This window comes from Pieris brassicae, chromosome 5 (assembly GCF_905147105.1).
Source record: "Pieris brassicae chromosome 5, ilPieBrab1.1, whole genome shotgun sequence".
Classification (NCBI taxonomy): Eukaryota; Metazoa; Arthropoda; class Insecta; order Lepidoptera; family Pieridae; genus Pieris; species Pieris brassicae.
This window is the reverse complement of record NC_059669.1, coordinates 15,925,304-15,943,718: the sequence shown is the minus strand read 5'-3', so window position 1 is coordinate 15,943,718 and position 18,415 is coordinate 15,925,304. Positions and strand designations below refer to the sequence as shown.

At 30.4% G+C, this 18,415-nt stretch overlaps 4 protein-coding genes across 4 annotated transcripts; 2 read left to right on the top strand and 2 right to left on the bottom strand.

The window, feature by feature from the left end:
- The first annotated feature begins 507 nt into the window (after positions 1-507).
- LOC123709729 (40S ribosomal protein S27) lies at positions 508-1,886 on the top strand. Its single transcript, XM_045661251.1, has 3 exons — positions 508-571; positions 897-1,116; positions 1,734-1,886. Exons 1-3 carry the CDS (start codon positions 566-568, stop codon positions 1,760-1,762), a joined length of 255 nt encoding a protein of 84 aa, XP_045517207.1. The 5' UTR covers positions 508-565; the 3' UTR covers positions 1,763-1,886.
- Positions 1,887-4,264: 2,378 nt separating this feature from the next.
- On the bottom strand, positions 4,265-6,778 carry LOC123709772 (riboflavin kinase). The gene is made up of 3 exons (XM_045661311.1): positions 6,451-6,778; positions 6,128-6,279; positions 4,265-4,663 (listed from the first exon to the last, which is right to left on the bottom strand). Exons 1-3 carry the CDS (start codon positions 6,530-6,532, stop codon positions 4,448-4,450), a joined length of 450 nt encoding a protein of 149 aa, XP_045517267.1. The 5' UTR covers positions 6,533-6,778; the 3' UTR covers positions 4,265-4,447.
- A 1,794-nt stretch (positions 6,779-8,572) lies between these two features.
- LOC123709457 (E3 ubiquitin-protein ligase arkadia-C-like) lies at positions 8,573-15,550 on the top strand. The gene is made up of 11 exons (XM_045660838.1): positions 8,573-8,982; positions 9,059-10,440; positions 10,777-10,917; positions 11,266-11,447; positions 12,542-12,681; positions 12,929-13,014; positions 13,447-13,539; positions 13,872-13,915; positions 14,141-14,225; positions 14,849-15,045; positions 15,416-15,550. Exons 1-11 carry the CDS (start codon positions 8,856-8,858, stop codon positions 15,537-15,539), a joined length of 2,601 nt encoding a protein of 866 aa, XP_045516794.1. The 5' UTR covers positions 8,573-8,855; the 3' UTR covers positions 15,540-15,550.
- Positions 15,551-15,564: 14 nt separating this feature from the next.
- Positions 15,565-18,171, bottom strand: LOC123709458. The gene is made up of 4 exons (XM_045660839.1): positions 17,686-18,171; positions 17,234-17,382; positions 16,775-16,886; positions 15,565-16,008 (listed from the first exon to the last, which is right to left on the bottom strand). The coding sequence occupies exons 1-4, from the start codon at positions 17,955-17,957 to the stop codon at positions 15,879-15,881; spliced, it is 663 nt and encodes a 220-aa protein (XP_045516795.1). The 5' UTR covers positions 17,958-18,171; the 3' UTR covers positions 15,565-15,878.
- Between the last annotated feature and the right edge of the window lie 244 nt (positions 18,172-18,415).

Sequence of the window (18,415 nt, the reverse complement as noted above, 5' to 3'; positions counted from 1 at the left end):
TGATCTGATTCATATTTTAATCACTTATAATTAATCTTATTTTTATTTAAAAAATATTATTTATGTCATGCACGCTACATTCTACAATCATTGGTTTTATTTCAAAATTGTCTCTGTCAGACACAAATGTGACAAGCATAAAAAAACGATGCCTAAATTAGGCAAAACTACCATGAAAATAGTTTTTATCAATATCCTAATGATTTTTTAAATATTGATAAACAATAAGTATAATATATGATATCTAAGTTTAAAACAGTTTGAAACTTTGTACTAAAAACTATTGTAAAACATTATACGGGAAGCTTTAATAATTTTACTTTTCTGAAGGCTTTTTTCTAAAAATTCAGAAACTTTCTGGACTTACTAATTTATGAAAGAAATTATGAACAAATCTGACCAATTTTCATGATTTTAACCTTCATGTTAATATTCTTCAAATTATATTTTGATCTCCTCAGTGTATATACTTAATATACATTTGTTGATTTTGTGGTACATTTTCATTTTTAGATAGGCAATACTGATAGTTTCCCTTTTCTGGTTTTGCGTTGAAGCTGAAACCATGCCGGTGTGTATATTTAAATATTTAACAGTATTAATTAAACATTAAGTAATTATTTTGTGATATCTGAAATATGTAACTCAAGAGACGTGTTTGCACAATCTACTAAAGTATGATCCAAAACGGAGGACCTTGCAAACCAAGATAAACACATGGCACTATTTGACGTTTCCAATGGATGCCCTAAAAACTCAAAAATTCAAGAAAATAAGAGTGACAGTGTTGTGAACTTTAAAAATTATCACTTAAAACGTTAATGTGTTAACTTCTACAATAAATAGTTTGAACTCGAATGTGATTAAAAAAATAACCTAAACGTTTTGTATTTCAGCTCGCAATTGACTTATTGCACCCATCCCCAGCGTCGGAGAGAAGGAAGCACAAGCTTAAAAGGCTAGTGCCCCACCCTAACTCATATTTCATGGATGTGAAGTGCCCTGGATGTTACAAAATTACCACTGTATTCAGCCATGCACAGAGAGTCGTCGTTTGCGCAGGATGCTCAACGATTCTTTGCCAGCCCACAGGTGGTCGTGCGAGACTAACTGAAGGTAATATTTAAATTAATCACTAATATGTCTAGACAAAAAAGCCTATAGGACAACAAAAACAAACTATATAATCACATTCATTTTTTAAAGATATTTAAAGCTTTGCATTATTACCATAATCTTAAACTACAAAGTAACAAGTAAGTTATTTTACATTAAGTTTAGTGCAATATTTTATGTTTTTGTTATATAGTTATCTCCTAACATGGTATTTTGTATGTTGCTCTTTTAATTTCATATAAAGATAGTATCTATTGCTTCATTTAAAATTTATTGTATAGTTTTTGTGCAATATTGTGAAATGAAAAAAAAAAAGATTGTTACGCAACTACTTGGTAACTACGGGTTCATTAAATTATTAAAAAACATTTGTGTTCATTATTGATGAAGCCATATGTCATTAAACATAAATTTACTTGATAATCAAATTAATGCCAGTATGACCTCTTAACACAATTAATTTCCATCTGTATATATTATGAAATATTTTTTTAAATTGTAAGTCTTTAAATTATAGACTATTAAATAGTAAAAACAATGGTAAATTAATATATATATAAAATAGATTTAAGAGTTTATTTTATAAGTAATTAATTAACAAAAAAATGTTATTTCAGGGTGTTCATTTAGAAGAAAACAACACTAAGCCGCCTGGAGAGAGAGCCCTAATTTAAGATTGCATTTTTTTTCTGAAAGTATGAATATTTTTCTTATTCATCTTATTTGTTAAAGCATTATAAATAAAGGCTTTTTCAAAGGGTAACTGAGTTTTTAATTTGTTTTATTATATATGCATTTTTAGCTTTCCTGCATAATATTGGAATTGGCAAGGGCAAAAACTACATTTGATAAGTGTACATTTTAAGCCCTAGTTTATTGTATATACATATATGTTGTAAACTCTATGTAAGAACACCTAAGGGACTGCATTTTATTTTATTTAGTTGTTAAATGGAGAGAATAAAATTTAGTCATGGTCAAAAACAGTCTACAAGTGCAAGCAATCCCAATTTGTAGTAAACAAAAGAATGAATTTCTTAGAAAGTTCGTATGCATGTTGCCGACAGTCGGGCTAGGATAATAAAGCGAAAAAAAAGGTAGACAGCTGTACAGTTTTTTGCTAATTAAACTAATGTAGTAATGTAAAGTATTTTCTTACTCAATTATTGTAGTTATGAGAGGGTATAATGCTATGTAGAGCGTGTTGTATGGAAGACAAGCTAAGCCAATTAATTTCGACGCTTTACCGAGTTCGTCGTTAAATCGAGGGTTGTTACATGGATTATTGAATTAATCCAATATGAACCAAGCTTATATATGAAGGAAACTACGCTAACTCTACTATTCATAGCTTATTTGATGGCAGTAATAATATGACTTAAACCATATTAAAAACCAAGTAAAAAATAATTAATAATAATCCAGTCCTAGTCCTATCCAGGAAAGTAGATGATCAGGCTTTAGCCTCAATACATTAAATTACAAAATGACCCCATTTTTTCTGTTTAAGTCTAATAAAGCTTCTAATCTTGTGAAAAAGTTCATGCTTGGATAGGTTATCTCCTATTATCCTATTATCTCGATAAGCATTACATTTGAATCCGTGCAATTCCTTCTATAAACCGACAATGTATATGTCGCAGCCAACTAGCTGAATTAGCCGTTCAATTAACAGCCTAGACTTTTAACTAAACGGCGATAGTCATTATTTGGCATAAATAAAAAATATGAAACATGACTATAAAAAAAAATTTTTTTTTAAATTAAATTGCTTAAGTCAAATTCACATTATTATTGTCACTACCCTCTTCAATTGTACTTGTTGTTTTTCATGAAAATTTGGAAAACACCATCAAGTTGTGGTTTGCCGACGCCATATTAGTTGGACGAATTTCGTTGCGCGTTTGAAAGTGGAATTAACAGTGAACAGGCTATTCCCTAGCCGTCTAATGAAACGACATCGATCAAAGTCATTTGCCTAGCTGTTTTATCAAATGGCTGAATATCATTCAGGCCGCTTGTTAAACGGCTAGGCTGTTAATTAAACGGCTAATTAAGCTAGTTGGCTGCGACTATATATTGCTTTCAACTATTTAAAGGCGTAAAGTGCTACATTTTTGGGCTAGCTTTTTTACATTTTTATCCATTGCGTTTTTACATATAAGAATTACTTGATCAATCAAATAATATTTTCAAAATAAAAATGAGCTTATTTTAAACAAATGTTAAACAAACAATGACTGTTTAATTAACTTAGTATCGTTGATAATATTCCGCCAAGCTCCAGTTTTGCGTGTTCTTCGCTGGCCACGTCCATGTTATAAATACATATAGGCTTTTTAACCGCGCATTCACCGGGGGTTTTAATACGTTATTCGATTTTTCCAATCCCGGGACAACCATATTCCATTCCCAAAAAAAAACATGTATTAAACATGCATCGACGCGAGATCCATGGCGGCTAGTCCTGAGTCCTCTAGACATTAGTATTAACGACATTACGAATCTCGTTTCACGACACGTTTCTCGTTTACGTTTTTATTTTTTATTAATAAAGGAGATTTTTAATTTTTTTGTAGTCGCCTAGCGGCTGTATCCTATTTTTTTTAAATCTCACGTTGAATTACCCTAGGTTTTATCAAGTCGGTTGATAATGCGTGTATTTTGTTTTCCATTAGTTCAGTCTTTTTTGATTCTACCGAATAAAATTGTTATGATAAATGATCCAATATTCATTCATTAAAAAAAAAACTGCAAATTGACTTGCAGTTTGCCCCTGCAAGATTTTATTAAGATTAGATGCATTTGTTATTGCATGTTGCAGTTGTTTGATTTTTCCCGTACCAGTCTAAGTCATACTAAAACTATGAAAAAAGAAGCCCTAGTGGTAGTAGTCAAATTTTTTATAAATTTACATGCTAGTTTTTACGCATTACAATCCTTGACGAGTAATGTAACACAATGGAGTAATTTGAAATATAGGAGTGGCTTTTTAACCAACTTCAGAAAACCAAAAGAGTTTATCAATTCGACGTGATTTTTGCAGAATCAGATAGTAAAGTTAAAGAGAGAAATCTAGAAGTGCCCTAGATCTTACACTATTTTTAACTGTGTTTATAGTGTTATTGAAATTTACTAATCTGTTTTAAAGGCTTTATTCAACAAGTTAAATATTCTATAAAAATATCACAATGTGGAATTCATTGTAGTATAATATTACATACATTAAATAAAATTATCAACAATATAGCTAAACAATTGATCTAACATTAAATATAATTTGTGTTATAGTCATCATACATAAAGTACTTAGTCACCATATAAAATTATACTAATTATTATCATTGCTAAAAAACTCATGGCTCTTGAGTTTGACAAACTCTGGTAATGCTAGCTTCTGATGTGCATTATTTATATCCACACTAATTTGTTTTATTAAACCATCTAGAGAGGTAAAATTCATTTCTGGTCTCAAATATTCTGTTATACAAATTTTTAGAGTTGATCCGTAGAAGTCACTCTCAAATTCATGCATGATATGTGTCTCCTGAAAACAATAAACAAAATATGTTAACAGTGTTTTAATTTATTTTAAATTTAATTTAAGAATTAATTACATAACATTTTGTAATGATCTCTATCACAATAGATGTCATTTATCCGATATTACCCAAACATATAAGATACAAATACATTCTATTTAACAATGTTTGTTTTACAGTTCCTCATGTTTTTTTTAAATGTTAATGTATATTCTTACAAAATGTTCAGTAACTTCCTAAATGTTAAGTCAATAGACTGGTTGTCAACAGATAGTTGAGTAAATATCAATAGTGACACAATAAGGAACAGTTTAAGAGGCCAATAATGTTATCAGATAATTTTAACTGTTACAAGTCTATCTTGGTAATTCCTTCATAATAATTGTCTTTCTATTCAATTTAAGTTTACAAAACTATGTTTAAAAATTAAAATAAGTCATGACATTGTTGAATGCACTAATCTTCAAAAGATTTGTTTTGATTTTTTTTGTGTTGGAGAGTCATTTTATTAAGAAAGGCTAAACATCATGTGTTGAGTCTTAGTTTTATTGATTAAATTGCTTTTCACAGGCGGCAGAATTTATTAGTTTATTTAAATGGTTTAATACTGTTTCCATAACTTTTAAATATAATAATTTAGTAAATAATTACTGGTGCTATTTTTAAAGCTAATCAGTTATGACTTTTCATGTGTTATTTGAGATAAATATGACAGTAGTATCCTTATCTAATTAATATTGCAAATTATTATTGTTTTATTTCTGCAAATAAACCATGACAGCTTTTTATATACCATCAGATAGTGTATACTGTCACCAAAATGATTTTTAATTATATAATTATTTACAATTTTTCTGTTTAAATGACTATTGATGCTTGATCTAGCTTGTAAGACTTGACAAAAGTAAAAAAACAGTCCTTTGTAGTAAAGAACAGGATCTGGTTGGGACAATAAAATTTAAGCATATATAAACACAAATGCAATTATCAATTATTCTAGACAAATTATTTATTCTATTGTAAACATATAATTTGTTTGAAACTGTCTAGCTTATGAACAGTAAAGAAGTATATAAATATCTTAATGTCCGTAATTCTGGAACAGGGAAAAACCAGGAGACTGATTTTTTTATGTGTTGGGTTGAGATTTATTTTTTAAAAATGTATCAAAATACTATCATTTAATTATTATTAATACTGAGGAGTGCTATGAATAAAATAGGTTTGTGACAGCATTTTACATTGGATTTTAAATTTCATACAATTTAAAAGAGATATTGAACAACATCATGCATTTAATTTACTAAACATAATCTATAAAAATACACTCAATAAAGTAATGCTGTAGCAAACAATAAAAACATTGTGTTATAGCTAGACCCTGTTCATGACATTCACCAGACAAATAAAATATAATACATCTAAGAGAAATACAAAAAAGTTCATATCAGCTGATTTAATATACATACCACAGACATGTCCTCATTTTGATAAACAGGACACCATCCAATATTTACAACCATTTTATAGACTGGTTGTGAGTCCACTTGTGCCCATCCACAATATACACCACTTTTAAAATCTTTTGGCAGGCATTTAATAACTTCACGAGAAAAATTTGCTGCAAAAGGTATATAAGTCCATAAGTAAATAAGACTTTACAAATTGTTTTATTGTAAACTTACTGTAGTGTATAAATGTAAAATCAGTTTAGCAAATTCATAGTTAAAATAAAAAATGTTTACAATTCCTTTTTAGCTTTAAAGAAATTTTACTTTATTTAAAATCGCACCTGTTGGACATCCAAGGTCTTTTGAACCCCTTCCAAATCCTTTTACTACTTCCCCTTTTATAAAAAACGGCAAATGAGACATTTTATTCACTTAAACTCTCTTTTTTTTCAATAGTGTCACTTAACAACCACTGATATTAATTTAATTACCATCTATCTTTCTACGAAGTTTAGATAATTATAATATGCAATAAATTGGAAATTATTTTATATTAAAAATTGTTGTAAGAAACTACATTTCCCAATCATTGACAACTCCGTAAAGTTATTGAAAATATAAATAGCTTGTTATAATTTTATCACCAATTATAGTCCCCCACCAAAGTGATAAGAGTATATATATATAATAATTAATAATACGCATAGGTATATTATATATAGTCATGAAGATAGAAGTCACTCTCCATTAATATTTTTAGCAAACCTTGCCACGCCCTCTTAACTTCAGACCCTGAACTAAAATCAAAAGATACTGTATACAGTACCGTAAAAAAAAAACAATTTTTGTGACCTTTGACCCCTGAATTTAAAACTTGCGACCATCCAATTTAATGTTAATTTTGAGAACTGTTTTAGGATGCCAAAATAAAAGCTTTTATGTGGTAATATATCGATTCGTGAGTATGTCGATATTCCGAGATATGCACCTAATTTGGCCTAAAATGACTGGACTATATGTGAACAGTTGTATGTAAATACCACAATGTCTAGTCGCGTGATTTGAAAACTCGCTCGCTATTTGGCCCTTAACATGTAATCGCGGGTCAGTCGCTGTGACGTATGACGTGACCCTGGTTTGATCAATTAAGTATAATAATATTCGAAATAGCTCTGACCTTATATTCTGTAAATTATATTACTTTTATGAATCATAAAACTAAAAGGTAGTATAGATTTGCACGAACGTGAGCATTATAGCCACTCGAGCATTCGGTATTGTATTAAATATATCTTTCTTGTAACATTTACTTGGAACCACCTCATAATAAAATAAACACAATTTATCAGGGATTATTAGGATTTAAAATACTGATTAAAAATTAATCGTTTTTATAGTATTAAAACGTGCTATCAAAAAAAGATAATTTTACGATTTATAGGTACTTTTAAAATGTAAAACTGCCATTATAAATTTCTTGGTAACTTTATATTAATTAGATACATCGTGAGCCGTGTTGAGAAAATAATGAAATAAAAGAAACGTCGATCTGAAAGAATAATTTTTTTGTGCATATATGTATAATGTGTAGCATTATACACATTATACATATGGGATGCATTCGCAACTCGCAAGACTTATAGATATGTATTGATGTATCCGATGAGATTTAGATTTAATTTGTACAGTTTGTCGCTAAGCCACAAATCCTAATATTTTCATTGATTGCAAAGAAGATTGTATATCTATAAACACTAAATAAGAAATTTCACTTTTTCAACAACGATAACGATTTCCATGAAATTTATTTCGTATATTTTCTTAATACACTTTATATTATTTTATCGATAATATATTCAAAGATATAAAATGTGAAAAAGACAATACTGGGTTTAGTCAAAATGCCATAACACAAGTGTATGTAGAAAGTCGAAAACTTAATTTGTATGAAAATGGCAGTTCGTGTCGACAAATTTTAGCTTCTGTTATTTTATAGTTAACATACTCACTGAAAATATCCCTATATGTAAGGTACATATAGGGATATTTTCAATATCAGGGAATTGAAGTTAAGGTAACATTTGAAGATATCACCAAAAACATTTTTTTTATTTAGATATAATTTAGAATATATACCTATATACTTATATAAAAAAATGTATATATATGGGTGATTAGGTTCATTTCTGTATGTATTTTCAGGTTGTTCTGGTGTTTTTTAGTCTTCTAGGTAGAAGTGGAGGTTTCTAATGGCTCTTATTTTATATCAACTCTTAAAGTATTCACTATCCCGAAAGAAAACTCATGCCAAACTACGTATATAATAATACGATATTTTTATTTTTATGCATTAAAGCCTGCCCCGATGGATTCCTTCAATCGCTATTTTACTGCAAATTTTTATAAATTTTTCTTATTCTATGAGTTTTTGTTGTCAATTGTCAAATTACAAAGTAAGACAAAGTCGCAAAAAATGAAGAAAGTAATAATATCACCTAAGAATAAAATCTAAAAGTGTAATATAACTATATTTAACGTTATGTCGTCCTTTATAATTTATATTCCTTTCCTTGCTTTTTCAAATATTAATATCAACGTGCTAAAGACATATATCTCATATTAACGTGAGCAGAAATCATCCTCAAAAAGATGTAGTGTACAATAGTATATTTATGTTTTTGTGATGAAATAATATTAATTTATTACGAAGTGAGTATTGTTATATGAACACCAATTTCGTGTAAATATGAGTGAAAAAAGGAGTGATAATGAACAAAATAGCTCTGCATGGGACATTCCTGGCCCTTCGTCTCTAGCAGCTATTCTCGACACTGTTAATACGTCGGAAGCCGTGGAGACTACACAAAGAACTGGTAATAAAATTTTCCCATTTACTAAATCATGTTGTAAGTATCATGTAAACAATGATATATTGTTCTTTAATTTCAGATGAAATGGAATGTGAAACACTTTTTGCTGAAAGTGATGATGATTTAGAATTACTTCCTGCTTCGTCAAATGTAACCACTGAACAAAATGTCAATAAAGGAAAAGTAATATCATCAAACTGTATCAATTCTACGTCTGCTAATCAGAGTAATTATGGAACAAGTCCTTCATCTCTCTCATATCCTAACACAGCCCATACACCTGTTCCACATGAGTATCAACCTCTCCCAGATAGTTCGAGCTCTTTCGATTTTTCAAGGATTAATCCAGATAGCACTGTGAACCCACAGTCAAACTTACAATACAGATCAAAACCTCTAGAAAGTTCTGTCTATTATCCTACCTATAACATCCAGTGGCCACAACCGAGGGGAGAATTTGTTGTGGCACCATACTCTAATAGCACGGTTTTACCTTTAAACTATACAGTAGCATCTAACACTCAGCCAGTACAAGAAACAACTTCTCAAGAAAGGTATGAACATGTGCAACCTAGATTGAGGAATATGTATGTGCCAGAAAGAAGGCCACAAGGTGCTCCTACTAATAATTTGGAGCGGCCTAGTAGAATGTTAAATATTTCACCTAGAAGAAGACTATCTAAAGAGAATCAGGGAAATTTTATTGAAGTTAGTTCAGAAGAAGAAGATTCTATGTCAGTTCCAAGAAAAAAACAATGTGAAGGTACTACTGGGCCAAAACCAACACCTAGTTGCATAGAGCCATCTCACTCTACCCTTTATAACCATGTGAATACTTCGAGGGTTGATATAAAACAAGAGCCATTAGAGACCTCCACTTCTAGGCAAAAACACATAGAACAACCTGAAAATACATTCAGACATAGACCTACTAACCAACAAATTTCAGGGCCACAGCACAGCTGTCAAAATATGTATTCTCATGTAAAACAAGAAACTCCACCAGTTTCCAATAGTAATCACAGCTGTAGTCATAATCAACCAAATCAAGTATCAGCAACACCAAGCTATTATAACTTTCATAATGGATCTCACCACCACCATCATCACCATCACCACCACCATCACAGAAACCAGGTTAAAAATGTACCACCCACTGTTAAAGAAGAACCAGGTCTGCCTATAGTGACAAATATAAAAACAGAGAATACACAAAATCTTGAGGCTAGTTCATCAAATATAGGTAATATTAAAATTGAAGCTGTTGAAAGATCAGCTGTGAAATTAGAGAACAAAGATAGCGGAAGGGTTGAAAGTAACATTACAGTTAAATCTGAAGGACAGAGATGCTGTGTTGATGCAGCAGGAGATAGGAGACTAAAGGAAAAATCCCCACAACCAGGAACTAGTTCAGGAAGAAACTTTCCCCAGGCTGGTAGCTCTGCAACAACTTCTAATCAGGTATCATTAAAAAAATTAAATACTGTATGAATTTGCCATATAAACACAAACTAATATTGTTTTCTTTAAATGTGTAAAAGCTTTGTTATATTGTTTTTATAATAATAATATAAGCTTTTTCAGACAAGATAATATTTGACTTAATCTAGAATATACATGTTTGTATTGAAAAAAAATATTTATGTTCCCTCAACAACCTGTTTGTCTTTTGTTGGCAAAGGCCTATTTCAATTGCCACCATAAATTTCTGACCTGGGCAGTTCGGGTCTATTTGCTACCTGCCACATATATTGTTGTTAGGCAATTTATAAATTGTATATTTGTCTTATGCTTAAGGAACATCAAGAACCATCAAGAGGCGTTCCACCAGCAAATAATTTACCTGGTGTTTTGTATGCACCTGACTTACAACTGGATTGGGTATCAGATTCAAGTTCAGATGATGATGTCCAAGTGTTGGGTGAAGAACAGAGAGATGTAAGTTATAACCGCTACTTTCTCAATAGCTTATTCGCAGCTTGACTAATTTAATTAAAGTTTTGATCAATTACTACTAACCAATGTTTTGCACCCATTTTCATAAAAAATATATATAAAATATTAATTGAGTGCTACAAAGACTAGATATGGCAATATCACTTAAAATTAGGCACTCATATTTTGTTTCATAAGAAAATATACTTTCTGAACTTGACACATATTCAATTATGAAATTATTTTAAACATTGTTAATCTATTTGAAATGTCAGTTCTTTATATTTAAACTTAAGATTCTATATTAAAAGTATATTTTAAATTGTGTATTTAATATCTCTATATGCACAGCGTGAAGTCATAGACCTGACGAGCTCTCCTAACAGGAGTGATAACCAGGACGACACAAGCAATAGTGCCACAGTGGGCTCTGTTCGGTCTCCAAGACCTTTATTTGAGTCAGTGCCACATCGGGATCCGCCATTGTGTCACACTGCCCCAGTACCCTGTCATGCACACTTAGTTAGAACAAGGTATGTTCATCAACTTGTTCAGATGAATTAAAAAAGAAAATTGGGAAAATAAAATATGCAACTATGTACTTCTTGTTTAGGATAGCGATTCATTTTCTTTTCCCTTTACCTAATAATCAACCTATAGCCCGAAAATAAAAATCGTAGCCAAAAACCTGTGCAAACGCAAAACAACAAATGTAAGTAATGTAATGTAAGTGATGTAAAGAAAACAATTATATAGAAAAAGATAAAAGAAAATAGTATTCACAAGACGTCAATTAAAATGCGAATTACGGGAGTATACCTAGTCCCGAATTTGCGTACAATTATTTGCATAGTTTTAATAGAATTATTTATGGTTAACGTTGCGACGGCTGATAAATAAGTGCGAGGATAATTTCGATTTTATCGGTTTCTTAGTATTTGTTCTGAGCACGAGAAGGTTGTTTGAAATATTGTCGAATAAGAAAAATGTTATTCATCGATATTAGTTATGAAATTTTGGAGGTTGATAGGATGTTGTAAGTATGAACATTATATCTTAATAATTGATTGTATATATCAGTGTATGAACACAAAGAATGCGTAATTCCTATCTTGGGTACTAGAAGACAGACAGCATACGGCTTCCCATAGGGGCTTATCAAATACCAGACTTATACTCGTATCACTTATAAAAGGCGTAAAGTTCTAGAAGTTCTAGCTACATTACAGTGAATTTGTACTTCCTTATTGCAAGAATTTAAAATTCGATCGATTTAAATTTAGTTTAAAAATTTTTTTACTATCTGTATCAATTGACATTTGCAACATTAGTTTTCTTGCGTTATTATTATTTCTTGAATTACACATTTTCGTTGGTTAACGTTGCATTGAGCTCTAAATGCGTCTCATTGTTATTGAATTGAGATAGTGTCTTATTTGCTACATAATAATACACATTACGATAAGGGCATCGTGGCTAACCGGTTTCGAAAAGAAAACGCTGGGATATCGGGTTCGAATCAAGGTCATTATAGTTAGCCAACATTGTAATTAATTTGTTTTTCGGATTGTTTTAGCCTCGAGGATTGCGGAATTTTTACCTTTATTTATTAAATATTTGTTTGTAGGGTGAGATGTATGCTGCCGTGCCGCGGGTGTTGTTGTGCTCAGCAGCCGACGCACGCGCACTCCCATCCTGCTCATCCAGCTCATACTACGCACCCACACGCTGCCCATCTCCATCATGTAGTGCCGCCACATGCGCACCGTGAGTGACCTTAGATTTCTATCTATTCTTTTTTATTATCTCTGATAGCTATGTTACATGTTATGTTACAGTTTTTAAAAAAGAAGTACAAAATGTGTCGTTTGATATTGTTCTGAAACTGGTAATATTTTTTTACACAGAATTAAACAAATGAGCGTAAGGCAACGGCAGTATGGACATTTCTGTTTCGAAAGTAAATATTATTTTATTTAAAATATTTTAATTGTGTCTTTTTATATAATTTCAGTTAGCGAACGCCGTTGCGATGCAATGCCGGCAGCGCCTCCATACTTGGTCCATGCAAGGTTGTGGCATCGACAACAACATATCCTTGTAAGTCAGAATTAAATTTAAAAATAAAAACAAAATAGCAAAAACTGAATACTCAACATCCTATGAGAAGGCGTTGGCAAAATGATTTATTGAACTTATTTGATTTAAATGAGGCAATATAATATAAGAATTGTAAGTTACATGTTACATGAATTTTCGTTACCATTTTAAATAAAAACCCACCTATATTTAAAAAAAAAACAATATTTATTATAATATAGATATAACTAAAACTTCTTTTTAATCGTTTAAAATTCCTATACACATCACATTCAATCTAGTGTTAACTTTATATAGAGCTTCTTACTAACGTTATAGAGAGTGTTATGGAATGAACCTTTAAATTGTATTAACTATAAGGCATACAACCAAAGTCGTCAACCGAACGACCTGATATCATGGAGTCTAGATTTTATTTAAATTGTTTTACAGGAGATGCAGCGCCGCATAATGGGCAATATGAACCCGGATGTGATTGGGTCAGCGCCCCCACATTATATTCCTAGACCCGTACCTATGCCGGCGGTATGTATATTTAATTTAATTCTTGTATAATTTATTATCACTTGATTTTACTACTCAATCTTAACCTCGAACAACATAAAGTGTAACTCTATGAATTATTTAAAAATATTCTAATAAATAAATTAATGTATTATATTTATTAAATTCCGTTGGCATTATATTGTATGTATATAAATAAATTTCTCTCGCTCTTAATCGTCAATATCATTGTATATGAATCTGCATGTCGCAGGCGCTATTAAGCATTTTTTCCAGAATTAGTTATTAAAATAATAAAAATAAAATTTATTTATATTAAATATGTTTTTTGGTTAAATATATAACTTTTTCAGTTCCCAGATCCTTTGGAGTCGGATATAGAAGTGCCCTTATTGGTGTAAGTTCATCCATATTGTTATTATATATTCAGCCATATATTCATATTTAGCATTATTTAAAAATTCATATGATAACTATTTTAATAGCAAATTAATAAAAAATTAAACAAGAGACCATCCTTTTAGATAGTCGACCACGCTTGCACTCAGAACGTCGAGATATAATGTAATAAATTCCCGCTTACGGAGATGAAAAGTTTTATTTAATATTGTATATTTAACAGGGATGGCCATCTCCATCACCACATGCACCATTACCTTCAAATGCGGCCTCCGCACCTTCATATATCGATTCAGCCTTCTGTTGTGGTAACCTATTTTCTATTAGTCTGTAAGGGTAAATTACTCAACCGGTCTTATTATGAAACATGGACTATATATATATAGTTAGTACAGAAATTGTTACCGTATCCATATTTAAGGCCGCGTAAGTTTGAATTAATAGAATGTTTTGTGACACGAATGAAAAAGATATGAATTACCAGTTTGATGCTAAGTATAAAAAGTAGGATTGTAAAATAAATGAGAAATTTACTGTTAAACTCGATTTTTTCGATTTCGTGTATACAACTTAAAAGTCATAACTCGTATGTAACGTATTATAATTACCTTTATATTAATTTAATAATGATTGTTCTTTAAATAATTATTAAATGTATCTGGCTTAAGCCAGTACAAGGTCAATAAAAATCAATATATTTAAAAATCACAGCGTAAAGGTTCGAGACTCACCTCCTTCTAAATATAATGGCACTATTCAGATACTGTTTGTCTCTTTCCGTCGAACTGTAATTATGCTAAAAAGACAAATCATTGCTTTTGTTAAAACAGTTTAATTAGAATGAAATTATTTTATTATGAATTGATGCGTTTTTCTGAAGTGTATGCCATAGTAGCCTATAACGAAATTAATGAAGCAGTAAACAATACAGCAGGGCAGTCAAGAGGGCCTTGCGGCAGCGGCGGCCATCCTTCAGGTGCAGGAGGCCAGGCGGGAGTTCCGAGGGGCTTCGAGGGCCGTCATAGAACGAAACACGTACAGGCATGCGTACGCCCGTCCAGCGCCACACCATCAAGACGAAAAGTGCACTATTTGTCTGTCTGTGTTTGAAGTCGAGTCGGATTGCAGGTTAGCATCAGCCTTAATAAGACTAAAGTTAGTAAAGAAATTATTGTTTTGTTACCAGGGTAACAATTTTATTACATTTTAAAATATACTTGTAAGAGTTTAAAATGAGGGGAATATACATAGAACTAAGCTAATTTCTAAGGTATACTATAAAGTTATATACTAGCACTTTGCATGCCTATTTGAAGTACTGTTCCAATTGGAGCATCGAAAACACATTTTAGGTCTATTTTATTAATAACGCAAAATATTAGACTCGGCACATAATAATCGGTCCCCCTCTTAATTCTCGCATGCCAGCGCCTTGAACTTCATTAATTCTAACCAATACATATAAGAATTCTATTACTTATAATAATTTGGTTTCCAGACGGCTTCCTTGCATGCATCTATTTCACATGGAATGTGTGGACCAATGGCTTGGAACAAACAAACACTGTCCCATTTGTCGAGTGGATATTGAGACACATCTCAGCAAGGATGCATCCTTTTAAATGCTGATAAGGTATAGGGATCACATGTTCTGGTAATATATTTATATTTCCTATTTTAAAATAATCCAAACAAGCTAAATAGTATTTTTTACACTAAAACATCAATGACTACCTCATTAAAACTATAATAATAATTCAATTACAAAATAAATTGTATCCTATAATTGTTGAGAAAAAATATTTAAAATTTATTTTTCGAGCATCATGTTCTTTAAGCAATGTAAACTTAACGTAACAGCGTTATTCGCTCCATATAGAATTTTATATTAGGTGTTTTGACATATTTCTTCTCTAATTTTATAATTTTTTTAACAATAGCCACTTTTACTAAATTAATATTTAATTTCGTTTTTTATCATTTGGTTTTAATTGTTCTTCTAAATGAGGAGCATTTATTATTGCTAACTGTTGTAACTCCAAACACTCTTGTTGCAGGTCATGTGTCAGTTTCTTCTGGTTGTTGCAAGACCTATACATAATTGGAACTATTTTATTTTATCCATACTAAATATTATAAAAGTGAAATTGTTTGTTTCTATTTCACATAAATGTTAAATCAAAAATCAAGTAATTTGTACAGTTAGAAATGTAGCCTATGTCACTACTAGAAGTAACATATACTACATTTTTTTTATCAGATTTGTTTGTACACTCTAAGCAAGTGCATGTGCGGGTAAAGCTTGTATGTTATATATTACAGGTGCAAAATATTTAACAAATAATTATTTTTTTATAACTTGCAAGTCAATCATTTGATGAAAATAGGTTGTGTTTATTTAATAAATGTATTTTAGTCTAATGGATTTTCTTACATAATTTTTTAACATTTCTTTTAGGAAATTATATTTTAAGTATACATTTGTATATGTGTCTGATTGTTGACTTGCAAATTAAAATGTTTTAAGTTGTTTTGTTATTGCAGTATGAATGTTATAACATCATTAAATATAATGATTTTGTCACATTTATACAACACTTGTAGGATCAATAGTATATAATATTCTATTGCATTTCTTGCAGTGTTCATCTATATATTAAACTGTATTATGCTTTAATAAACATTTTGTATTTAATACAAAGTATTTTATTAATTAAATTTAAATTTTGACTAAGTACAAATTGGAACTATCTGAATTCCTTGACTAGACTTGCATACAAAAATGGCTGTAAGATTTTTTCTTAGATTTGTGATCTTGTTTCTTTAATTGTAAGGAGCTTGGTTTTATAGTGTTTACCTATTAGCATGATCAATCCGTTCACATATTGCGTCAGAGGCTGCAGTGTTTCCAGATAAATAGGAGATTTCTGCAGCTACAGTTGCCAATTTTTCAGCATAGTCCATATAACCTAAAATTAGATGGATACATTTAAATAAAATAAAATTAAATAAAAAAAATTACAATGCAATCATTTTCTTGAAATTGTCCTATCACTGATATTAACATACACACAATAATAAATTTAATTACAAATTACAGTGTAGTCCTGCAACCTTGAGTTTGATTCAGAAGGCAAACATATTCTTAAATTTGTCATGGGCAATTGAACAGCCTCTTGAGACTCACAAGTCAAAACAATTCTTTTTCAACTGTAATTTGAACCCTTTAGATTCAATGTATATAAAAAAATAAACTAGACTGCAAAATAGTATTACTGCAGAAAAAAATTGTCATATTTGTATTAAAATATCTTACTAAATAATGTTCTAAGATTATGATTAAGATCACATAATGCCCCACGAATGGCTACAAGCTGATCCCAATGTTGAGCAGGTGTTCCATCCTCCCCCCACTCTATGGCTTGCTTTACGAGACATATTTCTTTTGTTAATGCATCTCTTAATCTGCCAATAAAATATAATGTACCATAATAAGCTTATATGAGACAAATATTTAATATTCTAAATTAAATTTAGCACATTATATACACTATCTAAAGACTAATTGTAACAATTTATGGATTTAGTTAAGGAGGTTTAAGACTGATAAAATTATAGTTTCAAACTATTAAAAAAGTTCAATATTAAACACACCAAACTTTTATTAACCTTATGAAGTTATAGTGCTTGTTATTAATTTACATTGCCTTTCTTTCAATATCTAATATTTTTTCTCTATTAAGATTATGTAAGATACAAAGTCTTTACCTCTCGCTAGTGTCTTGAATTGCAACTAAAGTAACTGTTAGAAGTTGAGTTGCCGCATTCACATTCACTGTAGTAGCTTGTCTTATCAAAAACTCATGCTCTAAACTGTCTGTATTACTAATTTCTGTGACCTCCTGTTTTTGATCATCACAAGATACAGTTGTCAAGGCTGAAAATGTGATTGGGGTTATTTTGAGTATTTTATACGACAATTTTCTACTGTTAAATTTAAAAGAAGTCTTGAGCAGACTGCACAATCTTGACCGGAACATTTTACTGTGGTTTAATTGGGACTTTTGAAGAAATTAAGAACAATCCATATTCTTTATGATAAGCTTGAAATTTAAATTGGCCAGTTCTTGTTACAAAAAGCTTCCGCTATTCCTATTGTGATTATTTAGAGTTTAATGTATGACATGTTTGTTTTAATCGTAGTGTTTTATGGTTGTGAGTTCTAACTTCAGAGTTTCAGAGTGTCAGAGACTACTGAAATAAGTTGACAGTTGTGAAAATTTGAACTTTACCGCCTTGTATACAATTTTAATTATTTACGTCGTAATTCGTATATGTAAGACACAGATACATGAGAACAAAAAGTTTTGATTTTATACTCTGTATTTAGAATGAGAAATAGTGACATTGGAGTCATTTAATAAATTATTATCAGACTGACAATATTACCAACAAATGACAGCTGACAAAAATGGTCAAGTTTGAAAATAGAACATTC